This window comes from Emys orbicularis, chromosome 5, assembly GCF_028017835.1.
Source record: "Emys orbicularis isolate rEmyOrb1 chromosome 5, rEmyOrb1.hap1, whole genome shotgun sequence".
Taxonomy (NCBI): Eukaryota; Metazoa; Chordata; order Testudines; family Emydidae; genus Emys; species Emys orbicularis.
In genome coordinates this window covers 12,470,598-12,486,310 of record NC_088687.1, presented here as the reverse complement: position 1 = coordinate 12,486,310, position 15,713 = coordinate 12,470,598, and the positions used below count along the sequence as shown (strand labels likewise).

Sequence of the window (15,713 nt, the reverse complement as noted above, 5' to 3'; positions counted from 1 at the left end):
GATATACCACTTTCTGAAGGTGAAAACACTGGATAGGGAAAAGTGATTTGCTGAGGGAAATGAAGACCCTTTGGAAACCACTTGAGCTGAACAAGGTTTTATGAGTGCAATGCACTTGCAGCACAGCTGTATTTATTCTAAGCTCTTTCCCTGTGAGAGCAGTAAACTGGCAACAGTTACCCCTCCCCTGCACTGGTATGTTGCATCAACAGCACCATGAGTCATAGCCAGCCTGAGGCTAGCTACTGACTGGGATTTTGTGGCTTTCCGAAATGAAGCAGCCAAAGTGCTGTCATTGGGGAGCATTCGTTATTGTGCTATAGCACAGCAATGTCTTTAAATCTCGCTCTCTATTTAAAGAGTTAATATTTGAGTAGGAAAAAAAACCTATTTATTTAAGTGATTTTGATTCATCTGGATTTTTTCTTATATGCCAATTCCTTATGAAGATAGACTATTTCACATTCCTGCTGTTGTGTGTGTTAGGATTTTGTTATGTTAATTATTGTATTTATTTTGTTCAATGAATGGAAAAATGTTGAGGCTCATGTTGCAATTTTCTTATTCCTGTTCATGTTGGAATTCAATCATTTTTACATTAAACTATATGCTTAAAAAATAGATGTGTTCTGTTTCTTAGTTGTTGGCACTTGGCTCGATCTTTGTCATCGGAAAAGGTCAGGGTATAAAAATATCAAGGTTTAAAAAAAGAACTAGATAAATTCCTGGAGGATTGGTACATCAATGGCTATTAGCCAGGATGGGCAGGGATGGTGTCTCTAGCCTCTGTTTGCCAGAAGATGGGAATGGGCGACAGGGGATGGATCACTTGATGATTACCTGTTCTGTTCATTCCCTCTGGAGCACCTGGCATTGGCCACTGTTGGAAGACAGGATACTGGGCTAGATGGACCTTTGGTCTGATGCTGTATGACCGTTCTTATGTATCGCTACCCAGTTTTCAAACTCAGGTAGAGCTCAACTGCAGATTTGCAGCAGGTGGAAGTAACCCACTTAGGGTTAAGTTGGCATTTCTCAAAATGATGGCCAAATGCAAGCTCAATGAGCAGAGGGTAGCAGAATCCACGGGACCTGGTCTGAGGCACATAGGGGACTCTGTTGGTTCAATGCCATGCACACTCCTAACTTTCTTCTCTGGGTGCTCCATGGGGTTTGGTCTCCACAGTTCTGAAAGGGATGAATTCATGTTGGGGCTGTGGGGATGGCTGCTCTTTATAGCAGTGGCTCTCAACCTTTCAAGACTACTGTTCCTCTTTCAGGAGTCTGATTTGTCCTGCATTCCCAAAGTTTCACCTCACTTAAACTACTTGCTTACAAAATCAGACATAAAAATCCAAGGGTCACAACCACACTGTTACTGACACATTGCTTATTTTCCCATTCAATTATAAAATAAACCAATTGCAATATAAATATTGTATTTACATTTCAGTGTATAGCATACAGAGCAGAATAAACAAGTCAGTGTCTGTATGAAATTTTAGTTTGGACTGATGTCACCAGTGCTTTTTATGTGGCCTGTTGTAAAACTAGGCAAATATCTAGGTGAGTTGATGTATCCCCTGGAAGATCTCTGCATACCCCCAGGGGTATGTGTACCCCTGGTTGAGAACCACTGCTTTATAGCATCATTTCTCCTACTGAACTCATGGGCAAACCTGTTGAGTGTAGATGAGCTCCATGAGTCAGTAAGTAGAGGATGCATTCCTGGCATCAGGGTTCTGATGTGGTTCAGTGGAGCATTTGTTTTCAGACAGGCATATTGTTAGTAGTCAGAAATATTTTAGCTTTGGACTTTAGAAAACTGCAGTCTGCATATCCAAGAAACTTGCCCAGCATTGCTAGAGCCATGGGAACAAAAGGACTATCGTGAATTAGTAACAGATGTTTTCTAATACTGGTTTTTGAGGGAACATGACTAGAATTATTTCTGAGCAGTGGTTTAGTGGTAAAAAAGGGGCTAAACACCTAAAATAACTCAATATTCTGCAAAAGAGAAGTGGGTAAACTCCATTTACCCTCAACTACGCTACTGTTTCTGACTCTGCACCTCCTCAACTGACCAAACTCAATGTATTCAGAGGTTCTATGATCATTTTTGTACTTCTGCCAAAAGTAGTATTAAGTAGCAATAAAATTCAGAGATACAAAGGAGTGAACAAATAATATTTAGTCCCAGCAATTCCAAGGCAGTAGCAACAGATGCTCTAAAAGAGTTTTAGTTAAGTATCATACTGGTGAGATGACCAAGCTTTGGAACAATAACTGTGCAGAAATGAGCCAGCCCACACTAACGCCTTGTATCCAAACTTAGGTGGCTGGCCCTACTTCAAAGTGAGACAAACCAAAACCAGAGACTCGAACACCTCTGAACTTCGGAAAAGTCAGAAAGCCAGATGTGATTGCTACAAACACGGTTGGAATAGCCTCCGTGGCCTTAGTATCCTGCTGCTGCTGTGGAGGGAAACCTGGAAGATCCAGGTAATGCCAGATCCTCTGTTTCTGCCTCCTTCCCTCCCACAGACGCTGTTCCATCAAACTCTAGCCTCCACCTCCCCCTACATACCAACACACAAGGGGAATTGTACAGCTGTGCTGCATTAATGGTGCACAAACCCAACATGTCAAATCCAACTTCTGCCACTCCCGCTTGAGAAGCCGCTCCTGATCTGTAGAGCCCTGCAAATCTGTGGATATTCATTTTAGATCCGTGGATATCTGCATCCGCATATCCGTGGCCCATATGCAGATACAAACTTTGTATCCACGCAGGAGTCTACTGATTCGTTGCCTTTGGAAGCAGGAATTGTTCTCTAGTGTAATACGCAGTATTTTTAACCTGCATTTATACTAAATATGTTTGAAGAGAAAAAATGGTTCGCTTTGTATTTTTTACCTTTTTTCTCGATATGACAGAGCCTGAGCTGGTGTAAATTTGTGTAGCATCATTCATATCAATGGAGATAACGGATTCCCACCAGCTGAGGGCCTGGCTTAAACATAAGGTGACACAAGACTCTTTGTGGCTTAAACATAGTTTACCTTAACTGATATGAATTGATCAAATCTAACTAGAAAGTGTGTCCTTTATGATTCTTTTTTGGGAATTATTTGTATTTAAGTCTGTGGCTGGCCAATTAAAAAATAAAATAAAAGTGCCCTATATGCGTGACTGATGGGGAAAACTATTGTCGTTCTACAGCTTGAGTATTTCAGGCACTGTTACCGTGGTTGGTAAACCACAGGTTTCACCCATCTGGAAACACAAGAGCTATTACCACAAGCAGTTTCTATCTCTTCGAGCACCATCACAGTACATTACAGAAAAAGCCACATAGGATCAACCTTTCAGATGTATTAAAAGGGAATCTGAAGCTAGTCACAGGGGTCAGCAGCCTGTCAGAAGTGGGGCACCGAGTCTTCATTTATTTGCTCTAATTTAAGGTGTCGCGTGCCAGTAATAATTTTAATGTTTTTAGAAGGTCTCTTTCTATAAGTCTATAATATATAACTAAACTATGTAAAGTAAATAAGGTTTTTAAAATGTTTAAGAAGCTTCATTTAAAATTAAATTAAAATGCAGAGCCCCCCGGACCGGTGCAGTGTGAGTGTCACTGAAAATCAGCTCGCGTGCCGCCTTCAGCACGTGTGCCATAGGTTGCCTACCCCTGATCTAGTGAAACAATGCTCTGTTACCCAATGGATACACCTCATCTGAAGTTTCCTCCTAATTTTTCCAGAGTGTGATACTGGTGCCAGATTCAGCACCAGTATCACACTCTGCAAATAATCCCACTGAAATCAATGCAACAACCTGTGGAGTAAGATACTATTCAGTGTGAATAATGGTGACAGTATCTGGCCCTAAATGAACACGCCTCCTGATTCACGTGAGGTAGATGAACGGAAACATCTTCACCTGCATCATGCTTGGGAGGCGGTGACAGGGTTTTGTTCTTAATTAATTAAATATTTAACCAAATGCTCACCTGCGTTACATTTCTTTAAGCAAATATTAAGTTTATGAATTTGACAAATGTATACATGTAATAAATTTGTCCTACTGCTTGATAGTAAGCGATTTATATAGTGTAGATGTTAGAGTGACTCAAATATTTGCAACTTGGCTTATTTCTTGGTCAAAGTAAATTATCATAGTTTTTAATGCAGCATCTCAGGCATTAATCAGTTCTGAGGTATAGCCATATAAATAAACTGGAGGCATGGTAAGCTGCTGTTCTTTTATCCATTAAAAGGGTCTGGAATAGTTGAAGCGATTATACATTGTTGCAAAAAACTTTCTACATGTCACTTATGTTTAAAAGTCTGGTGACAGAGCGGAGGAGGGGGCTGCTGAATAGAGCACTCTGGAATCTGTTTAGACTGCTGTTTAAGTAAACCTAACAGAGTGCTTTGAAATTCCTGATTCATAAGATTTATTTAATTTTAAAAACTGTTTTAATAAACAAGAGATTATATTAGTATTTTATGGTTTTACTTCCTCTTCCTGTTTTATCTCCCATTTCTTGCCCCCCACCTCCGCCTACAAGCTCTGCTTGCTTTCCCTATACAAGGAAGCCCTGAACAGCACAGCAGGAAAGTTATTACATGTGGAATCACGTAACATTTTCATCCATTAGCAATAACAATGAGATTTTTACTAGAGAGGCCCGAATTGAAAAATTAGGATCTGAACATCTCCACATTTGGGGATATTGAGATCTGGGATTTTTGGTTCAGCCCCAACTCTGATCAGGGCTAGATTAACCGATAGGCTAATAAGGCTATAGCTTTAGGCCCTACTGGTCAGGCCGGGGGCACGGCCCGGGCCGGGTGAGGGGGAGGGAGCTGCTGGAGCGCTCCTGCTAGCAGGAAAGGCAAAGCAGGCCCATGGCTTGGAAGGAGCTCAGCCGGCAGCATCTCCCCGCGCTGCAGGAACACACTGCCAGGGATCCAGTTAACACTGGTGACCGGACACTATACATCCGGTCACCACGGAAACCCATGCCAGCCGTGGGTGTAGTTTGAGCAGGCACTGACACCCCCCCACCCCCCATTTCTCCGGAGCTCTGCTTAGCTGCCAGGGAGGGAAGAGGCTCCCTCTGTCCCTCTCAGCTGAGGCTGGCAGGCAGCTCCAGGGCACTGCCTCCTCGGTCCCAGTGCCGTCACCGTCATCTTCTATGTGTGCTGGGTCCCGTTTCTGGACAGCTGGTGAGTGCCTGTGGGGGGGCGGGGCAGGGGGGGGGCAAGGGGAAGAGGCAGTACTATAGCGGTAGGGTGGAAAGCTTGCACAGAACCTGCACACACTCGATCCAGCTCCAGCCAGAACTATTGCCCCTCCCATGTATAAGGAACGAATTCCCACACGTCTGTAGGAAAAACAAACCAAACATCCCATTCTGGATACCAGTACTTTAACGTTTACAGAATCTTCCATCGAGGGGCCTCAGATTTATAATGCACTATGTTCAATACTGCATTGCACTCTACTAACAATCAAAGACATCCAATTTTTTTCTTTGATGTATTTTTCTGTACTGGGATACACAGGCAACCAAGTTCTTTCCTTATGCTCAGCCTACTTCCACAGGCCAACGCATCTTTGTACTTTTAAGGGGTTGCAAAAGCACTGGAGGAAGCTCAACACACAACGTGGTAGGTTTCTCCCTCAAGGATTTTAAATCCATTTCTTAGCAGGCTATGGTAGAAAGACTGGCTGAATAGGCTAAAGGCTGGTTCTCTAGCAGTTCAATCCATCATAAAAGTACCTCACATTTGATTTCTTTTGAGTTTCATTCCAAAAACTTAAAAGCTAAATAAACCTGAAGTTAGTCCTCATTTTTCAGCCCCCAACTCAAACTAACTTCTTTCCCAAGTGGAAAATGTTGGGTAAGCCTGGAATGTGTGTGATTCGAGACGGGAATGAGATCACAGCCAATTCCCGCTGACACTTACACCTGGGTAGCCTTATTGACTTGAGGGAGAACAGATTTTTGCACAAGACTAGATTTTGGTCCCATCTGCTTTTTCACACCTGGTATAAGCAGAATCTCAGGCCTGGTCTACACTACCCGCCTGAATCGGCGGGTAGAAATCGATCTCTTGGGGATCGACTTATCGCGTCTCGTCAGGACGCGACAATCGATCCCAGAATCGACGCGCTTACTCCACCAGCGGAGGTGGGAGTAAGCGCCGTCGACTGGGAGCCGCGGCAGTCGATTTTGCCGCCGTCCTCACAACAGGGTAAGTCGGATCTGATACGTCGAATTCAGCTACGCTATTCGCGTAGCTGAATTTGCGTATCTTAAAACCACTCCCCCCCCCCCTGTAGTGTAGATGTAGCCTCATTCACTTTCCTCCCCTAAACTCTGAGCACTTTAAGGGGAAAAAAAATAAGCAAGGTCTGCTTGATTTACACATGCAAACGAAACAGGAAGCTCTCCCTTCATTCTACACCAGCCTTTTAAACAAACCCCAGGCCTGAGGTAACCAGGGTGTCACTACAGCAGCCTTGGTTGGATCGTTCTTTTGAAAGATACTTAATGGTTCTTTTAAGATGCTGGTTTTCAATGAAGTCTTTTTATTCAGGGGGACAGAGAACAGCTCTCTTTTGAGGCTTTAGATTAAGTTTGTTTAATGTTTTTACAGTGATTTTTGAAGAGCTAATATAGTACAGAAGTACTAAATATGATGACTGGGCAACCATCTAAAGATCTGCGTCCCTTCTAGCTGTTACCTTTTTCTTACAGAAAGCTTAAAACAAACAAATGCCGGTGCACACAGAACTCATGCTTAAAAAATACCTCCTGTCAGAGCTGCTGATCACACATTCTAGAATAGACAATAATTAGTCCTGCCATGAGTGCAGGAGACCAGACTAGATGACCTCTCAAGGTCCCTTCCAGTCCTATGATTCTATTCTATTATTCTAGTTGTGGAAGAGCTTGGTGACAGAATGGCCTGATGCGGTGAATCACTGGAGATTAACTACACAAACTGGGTATCATCCCACAAATAATATTTGGGTTCAATGTGTAAACAGTAACTCATTGTCTTCAGCCAGTGCAATACTGGGATGCAGCTTTCACAACAAGACAGCCTAAAATACAATGCCACCCAATGTCTTTTTCCCACTACTACTTCCTCTACTCCAGTGGAGTTTACACCAGAGTGGTTTTCTTTTACATAATAAAAGCTGGCTGCCTCCCAGACTGCAGTCAGAGTGAGATAGGGTGTATGGTATAGAGTCCAAGCTTGGGGAAAACACCTGCAGGGCTTGGCTTTGCACTGTGCCATGTGGAGAGATGAAGGGAGAAGCACAAGGTTGACAGAGGTGAGCAGGATGGGGGATATTGCAGTGTTCGTCCTCATACAGAGGAGCACTCCACTACCTAGGAGGAAGGAGGCCTAAGAGAAGGACAGTGTAGCATCCCTCATTCTACCTCTTACTCAGAATTATCTGTTTGGAGAATTGAGTGTCGTGAGAACAGAATAAACTTGTTAATTCTACATAAATAAAAAAATATGTAAATATGTGTAGAGAAATGTTTGATGACGTCATAATTTTTTTTGCAATATGTCATTCATACTTAGGCCCTACCCTCCCATTATCCTTAGGCCCCTCATAACCTTAATCCTTCCCTGACTCTGATATTTGAAATTGGATTAGTTCAGCTCTTCAGCTTCCCGAACCTTGCTTTGATAGTAGTGACTGCTGCACTTATGTGGAAATCCGGTAATTCTTTTAGACACCTGGGCTGGGTCTCCAAAATAACCTTCTTTCTCTCTCCCTCTCTCTTCTTTTAAGTGGCTAGATGGACTTGACCTCGCTCCAGATGTCAGTCATTTGTCCTGCAGGCAGATATAGCCAAGGTCCTTGACTCTTGTTATCTTGCTAAAGATAAAATGCTCTGCATTGCAATGTTGGAAATCCAATGTTTTCTCCCTCTAACAATAATCCCTGAAATAGTCTTGCAAAACCAAGTAACTGGTCTGAGTCACAAAACCAATCTGTAAAGTGTTATGTTCTCTCCAGTTATTTTTTGTTTGCTTTTTAAAGAGCCCAGGAGCTCAAGAAGAGGAAACTGATTCAGATCTCAACTATACTAATATCAATCAGGAGCGTACCTCCACTGAGTCCGGTGCACTCAAGGCGAGATTTACAGGGGTATTGAGGCTTCTAATGGGATTTTCACATGCACCCATGCAGGTTAGGTGCCTAATTCTGTTGGTTTCAATGAGAGTTAGGCATTTAGCCTGATTAGGCGCTGTTGAAAATCCAACTAGGCAGCTATCTTCATCTTTAGGCCCCTAAAAACCTTTGTGCTATGCCTCTCCCGGGGGATGGAGGCATCTGGGTGCTTTTGAAAATTCTAATAGGCACCTAACTGCAAAATTAGGTGCTTAGATGCCTTTAAAAAGCTGGCCCTGAGTGCTGCTGCGTAGGGAGAGTGGAAAGGTTGGCTTCACTCACTTTTCTGTCATCACACTCCCCCCTCCCAATCTGGAAGCAGCTCTGAACTGAGCTGGGGTCCGGCCGCAAGTAAAAACAGCCTAAAATCCACAGGCAGTGGCAGAAACCCTCCCTAGAGCTGTTAGGAGGCTTTCCACGGGCCACTTACCAATTCCCCAGGGGTGGAATGATCTTGCTGGGAAGCCAGTCTTTTAGGGCAGGTGCTCACCACTGGAGTGGCACCCAGCTGCCCCAGCACAGGAGAAGATGAAGGCCACAAACTGGTACAGGAATCAGATTCACTGTGATGCGCTTGCCCCTAGTCCCGCTATTCTTTCCATCATGGACCTTCTTCATTTATAAGCACCATGGTTCAGATCATTACTATGCTTCACCAGCCACATTCCGAGAGGAAAAAATAGCTATTTTCTAAGTGGTGCTTTATAGACTTCAGCTCCCAATACACTACATGCAAAAAATAGTCGACATTTCTGGGCCCTTGGTAGGGATGGAATATACAATTGAGATAAAATAAGAGCTGATCTACCATTCTTCTCTAAATGAACCACTGTAAAGGGACAGCTGTGACTTCTAATTGTTCATTGCCAGCAATAAGAAAGACACACAGAACTATGGTAATTCCTTAAGTAAATATGACAAAGGGATATAACAAACAGAGAACTGATATGTGTTGCAATCTAAATGCGTCCTGACTAACAGCTGACAAATACTGGCATAAAATAAACCAGCAAAAGGTATAGTCCAAAAGGCAGCTGTTCAATGTACAGATCCCTATCAGTTAGAAGCGTTTGGTTGTACCGACTTACCTCAGTTATCCTAAAGATGGGATTACTTGTGATCCTGGGAATATGTCATAAGAGTGGAGCTTGTTTGGCATTGGGAATAAATGTAAGTTTAAGGGCAGGTCTACACTAGAAACTAAAGTAACTTAGGGGAATGAATTTTTTACAACAACATTTCTAAACTGGCAAAAGCCCTAAAGAAACGACAACATCTGCTCAAGAAACTCCCTAAAGAAACACAAGAACAAATCTACACTGACACACCCCTAGAGCCCCGACCAGGGGTTTTCTATCTGCTACCCAAAATTGTGGACGCCCCATCATCTCAGGCATTGGCACCCTGACAGCAGGATTAGCTGGCTATGTAGACTCTCTCCTCAGGCCCTACGCTACCAGCACTCCCAGCTATCTTCGAGACACCACTGACTTCCTGAGGAAACTACAATCCTTTAGTGATCTTCCAGAAAACACCGTCCTGGCCACTATGGAGGTAGAAGCCCTCTACACCAACATTCCACACAAAGATGGACTACAAGCCATCAGGAATAGCATCCCCGATACCATCACGGCAAACCTGGAGGCTGAACTTTGAGACTTTGTCCTCACCCAGAACTATTTCAGATTTGGAGACAATTTATACCTTTAAGTCAGCGGGACTGCTATGGGTACCCGCATGGCACCACAGTATGCCAACATTTTTATGGCTGACTCAGAACGCTTCCTCAGCTCTCGGCCCCTTACGCCCCTACTCTACGTGTGCTACATTAATGACATCTTCATCATCTGGACCCATGGGAAGGAGGCCCTTGAGTAATTCCACCAAGATTTCAACAATTTCCACCCCACCATCAACCTCAGTCTGGATCAGTTCACATAAGAGGTCCACTTCCTGGACACTACTGTGCAAATAAGTGATGGTCACATAAACACCACCCTAGACCGGAAACCTACTGACCGCTATACTTACCTACATGTCTCCAGCTTTCATCCAGACCACATCACACAATCCATTGTCTACAGACAACCTCTAAGATACAACCGCATTTGCTCCGATCCCTCAGACAGAGACAGACACCTACAGGATCTCTATCAAGCGTTCTTAAAACTAAAATACCCACCTGGTGAAGTGAAGAAACAGATTGACAGAGCCAGAAGGGAATCCAGAAGTCACCTACTACAAGATAGGCCCAACAAAGGAAGTAACAGAACTCCACTAGCCGTCACCTACAGCCCCCAACTAAAACCTCTCCAGCGCATCATCAAGGATCTACAACCTATCCTGAAGGACGATCCCTCACTCTCACAGACCTTGGGGGACAGGCCAGTCCTCGCTTACAGACAGCCTCCCAACCTGAAGCAAATACTCACCAGCAACTACACACCACACAACAAAAACACCAACCCAGGAACCAAACCCTGCAACAAACCCCGGTGCCAACTCTGTCCACATATCTATTCAAGGGACTCCATCATAGGACCTAACCACATCAGCCACACCATCAGGGGCTCGTTCACCTGCACCAATGTGATATATGCCAACATGTGCCAGCAATGCCCCTCTGCCATGTACATTGGCCAAACTGGACAGTCTCTACGGAAAAGAAATGGACACAAATCTGACATCAGGAATCACAACATTCAAAAACCAGTAGGAGAACACTTCAATCTTCCTGGTTACTCAATAGCAGACCTAAAAGTGGCAATTCTTCAACAAAAAAACTTCAAAAACAGACTCCAATATGAAACTGCAGAACTTGAATTAATTTGCAAACTGGACACCATCAGATTAGGCCTGAATAAAGACTGGGAGTTGTTGGGTCATTACAAAACCTAAACCTAATTTCCTCAATACTAATTTCCCCCTACTGTTACTCACACCTTATTGCCAACTGTCTGAAATGGGCCACTCTCATTACCACTTCAAAAGTTACTTTTCCTCCCTTGGTATCCTGATGACAATTGAATTATCTCGTTAGACTGACCTCACACTTGGTAAAACAACTCACATCTTTTTATGTATTTATACCTGCTCCTGTATTTTCCACTCCATGCATCTGATGAAGTGGGTTCTAGCCCATGAAAGCTTATTCCCAAATAAATTTGTTAGTCTCTAAGGTGCCACAAGGACTCCTCGTTGTTTTTGCTGATACAGATGAACACGGCTACCGCTCTGAAAAGTGTAGATTCAGTTATCCTGGCAAAAAAGTCCTCACGTCAGCATAGCTAATTTTGTTCAGGGAACCAGTATAAGCTACACTGACAACAGCCCTCTTTTGCCAGTATAAGGTGCATCTACACTAGAATCGTTTGGCAGCGTAGCATTGCCAGTTCAGCTATACTGGCAAACCTTTTCTAGGGCAGCGTAGGCCGTAGCTTGTAGGCCTGAGCATACTCAAAAATGGAGGGAACCCAGGGGTGGTGTGGCCCTGTGGAACACCTTGCCACAGGCCATGCGGAGTCATCCAGGGGAAGATGCTTTCCACTTGCCCACTACTGTCTCGTTCTCTCCATTACGCCTCACACTCCTCAGAACTTGGCCCCAGGGTGACTGGGAACAAGTCTGCCCATCTGATAACTGTCCACCATACCAGTAACTTTTAGACAAAGTTTACAAAAAAGAGTGATAGGATTTTGCTTTTGACCAAGCCCTGAACATACCTTAGTATGCATGAGGAGATCCAACAGACATTGAGGACACTACATAGCACTATTGTGTTAGAGGAAAACTCCTGGTTAGGGTGGGGAGGAAAAAATGCCAGAGAATAAGACTAAGACTATATCCTACAAACAGAGGGTCAAAACTCTTGGCCCCATTGAAGACGGTGTGGAGTTTTGACCTTGATTTCAGTGGGGCCAAGATTTCAGGTGTTTAAAATCAATGTAAGGAGAAAAGTAGGAGCTAACTCCACATTTAGAAAGAGAAATTATAGATATTATAGCTGCGTGTGAGACAGGCCACTAGATTTAAAGCACAGTTCATTTCTACTAACCCTCCCAGCATATCCAATCAAAGAAATGCTCAGGGAAAGTCACGAGTTGAATGTCTTCTTAACCAGCCACCTGTTAAGAAAAAGAATATAAAGGGATAGTCAAATTAATAATAAAAGAATAATAATGAGTTATAGAAACCCACCAGTTACACTGAGCTAACTACACAGCGATGTTGTATATCTTTTATATTTAATTCATTCATAAGGAGCTTGATTGGAAGGATAACTAATTTCAGGTTCGTCTAGGAAGGGGTTTTGCCCACAGCCACGTGACTCATTTTGCAATAGCGTCTTGCACACTTTGGGAATTTCCTGACACAATCTAAACATGCTGCTGCCTCACACACCCCGGACGGTATATAAGAGGGTTGGGTTACACAGCTCAGACATCAGAAATCTTCCGAGACAACAAGAGAGTTCACTGCTCCTTCCTAGCACGCAGAGCCAGAAGAATCAAGGAGAAAGGCTCGCCTCACCTCTTATCATGAGCTGCAAGTTGGTTGTTGCTGTGTTGGCTCTTTTCCTAACCTACGCAGCGGTGTCAGAAGGTAAGCAAAATCCTTCCTCGGGCTCAACTGACTTTGCTTAGTTATGCACATATTATGCACGGAGAGATACCTTGGGCTTATTTTTTAAAAAGTTGAGGTCGTCTTAAAACTTTTTCAAACGATTTTCATTTGAGAGTAGGGTGACCAGATGTTCTGATTTTATAGGGCCAGTCCCAATTTTGGGGTCTTTTTCTTATATAGGCTCCTATTACCCTCCACCCCCTGTCCCGATTTTTCACATTTGCTGTCTGGTCACCCTATCTGAGAGAGCTGTAAATCAGTCACTGCTCTGAAGAGCTGCTGACACCTGGTGGAAAATTTTGAGAAATAGTCTCTTTGCTATAGAAAGTTATGCTTCTGCCTCATTTTCACTATCTGCTTTTCCCCTGGTTCTAAAGACATTTGAGTGAAGGCGGGCTCGTCTGATTACAATGTTCATCTGCACCTCTTGCTTCTACCCTGCATGAGGTCATCAACCTGTTTGTGACACCACGTTGTTTCAAACAAAGGAAGATGCAACTTGGAGTGGGGAATAAGCAATAGGAGCACAGAACATGATCAGAGATAGTCCTCAAAACTGATGAAAAGCAAGGGGCCAGATCTTATCCTCAGTTACATGATTTTAAATCTAGGCTCATCATCATTGTAACTAGATCAGAATCTGGCCAAGTAAGGGCAGGTTTAAAAAACAAACAAAACAAAAAAACCAACAACACTGACTTAAAATTGTCTTTAAAAAACAAATCCAAACATTATTTTGCAGCAGCATCAAGCGCTCTCCATACCTTTTCATAATTAGGTTTTAGAGGTGAGGACCAAGCTAACCTTTTAGCCAAGACCCTTGTGAAAAAACAGAGAGCAAGCATGTCTGATCAAGCAACAAGCAAAACTAAGCGCTCTGCTTCACATGAATAGATGGCGAGATACTCAGCTAACCCGACACAATTCTTGTTCTTTTTCCAGGGATGAGTCTGGCAAGGATGGGGAATGAGCTCCGATGCCAGTGCATCACCTTGCATTCCAACTTCATCCGTCCCGGGAACATTCGGGACGTGAAGCTGACCCCAAGCGGACCTCACTGCCAGAACACTGAAATCATGTAAGTAGTTTGGCAAAATTCTACCTGCTGCTAAACTAGGAGGAGACGGCTTTGCATTGTGCTGGTCCAGGAGTTTTCAAAGGGGTGGGGAGCACTAGCAGGCCCACACCACCCAGGGAGACTCCCCAAGAGTGATTTTCATTCTTTCTAAAGACGTTCTTTTAGGTATTGCACTTTGCTTTTCATAGTGTCCAGCATCTCTGGGGTGGAAATACAAATCCCCATGGGGAATAATGGGCATTATCTATAGAGTGCTAGAACCTGCATTGGAAGGGCAGGAAAAATTATTAATACCCAATACAACCTTTCAACCCAATTCCTCCAGTCCTTCTGCAGGCAAAACTCCCTCTGAAAATTCTGCACTGAGTACATAAGTGGTTTCCCTGATGGAGGAATGCAGGATTCAGCCCTGTATGTAAAAAGCAATACCAATGCAGACAAAGACATTTTATATATATACACATGTACAGAGAGAGAGAGAGAGAGATACCAGGCAATATTAAAAAAAAATGAAGGCATATATATATAGAGAGAGAGAGAGAGTTTTTTTTTTTTTTTTTTTTTTTTGCACACCTGGAACATTTTAAAGCAAACAAATGATGTAGGGCCAGATCCTCAGCTAGTGTAAATTGGAGTAGCTCTCTAGTGAAGTCAATGGAACTATGTCAATTGACACCAGCCGTGCCTGTATTTTAAAAGGTTGAAACATACCCTGATGAGAGTCCACCAAGTCAATAGATGCCTGACCTTTGTTTTCCTTCTTTGCAGCGCTACTCTTAAGGATGGCAGAGAAGTGTGTTTGGATCCCACTGCTCAATGGGTGAAGATCATCATTAAAGCAATTTTGGACAAGTGAGTCATTCATTCTCAGAACCATTTCATGAAAAATGATTTTAAAAGAATAACTAGGTGGTTCCTTAGCACAAGCTGCTTAAGAGTTACCTCTTCTCAGGGCATAGTAATTTCCCCCAAAACTTGTCTCTCTCAATCCAGTAAATAAATAATCACCATATCTTACCTTAAAGGTGGCCTAGTGGTTAGATTATGGAACTAGGTTCTTCCTGCTCCCTGCTGTGCCCCAGACTTCCTGTGTGAGCTTGGGGAAGTCATTGATAATGGCCACATATACTAGGCAGCTGCAACTCTTTCTGGAGACAATTGGACTCACAGGTGCTCAGTGCTTCTGAAAAACCAGGGTGTCCCCCCCCCCCCTCCCGTACCACCTGATTTTCCTCTGGTGTGAACCAAGAGTAACTATGTCAAAGTTAATGAAGTTTCACTGATATGGTTGAGAGCAGGCTAAGAGTTCTCATGTTCTACCTAGTAATTGTTCCATGAACAGGTTTCTAAACTATTCCTTTTCTCCCCCTCTTTACAGAGCTCAAGCCAATGGTGAGGCAAAACGCTGAGAGAAGCCAAAGAAGAAAAATCACTGATGTTTCCCCTTGAAGGAAACATCTCTGTGAAAATGCCAGTCCATCTGCAAGCAGCCCACCTCCTTCTGTTAACATGTTTTCAGGCAGACTCTAGCTAGCAGTATCTATTTTCTATTTATGTATTTATTTATTGAGGCGCATCATTTTAAGAAAGATATTTAAAAAAAAAAAAAAAAGGCTCAGTTGACCATGGGATATACCACTTTCTGAAGGTGAAAACACTGGATAGGGAAAAGTGATTTGCTGAGGGAAATGAAGACCCTTTGGAAACCACTTAAGCTGAACAAGGTTTTATGAGTGCAATGCACTTGCAGCACAGCTGTATTTATTCTAAGCCTTGCTCTTTCCCTGTGAGAGCAGTAAA

At 43.3% G+C, this 15,713-nt stretch overlaps 1 protein-coding gene across 1 annotated transcript; it reads left to right on the top strand.

Annotated features, from left to right (window-relative positions):
- Window positions 1-12,750: 12,750 nt before the first annotated feature.
- LOC135879409 (interleukin-8-like) lies at window positions 12,751-15,370 on the top strand. Its single transcript, XM_065405385.1, has 4 exons — window positions 12,751-12,814; window positions 13,778-13,913; window positions 14,682-14,765; window positions 15,292-15,370. The coding sequence occupies exons 1-4, from the start codon at window positions 12,751-12,753 to the stop codon at window positions 15,320-15,322; spliced, it is 315 nt and encodes a 104-aa protein (XP_065261457.1). The 3' UTR covers window positions 15,323-15,370.
- Window positions 15,371-15,713: the final 343 nt, after the last annotated feature.

What these genes read in the sequence shown, in the direction of transcription:
- LOC135879409 (XM_065405385.1), top strand. Translation starts at nt 12,751, where the DNA reads ATGAGCTGCAAGTTGGTTGTTGCTGTGTTGGCTCTTTTCCTAACCTAC. An exon ending in CTACGCAGCGGTGTCAGAAG is followed by an intron (nt 12,815 to 13,777) that starts GTAAGCAAAATC and finishes TTCTTTTTCCAG; the next exon opens with GGATGAGTCTGGCAAGGATG. An exon ending in ATTAAAGCAATTTTGGACAA is followed by an intron (nt 14,766 to 15,291) that starts GTGAGTCATTCA and finishes CCCTCTTTACAG; the next exon opens with AGCTCAAGCCAATGGTGAGG.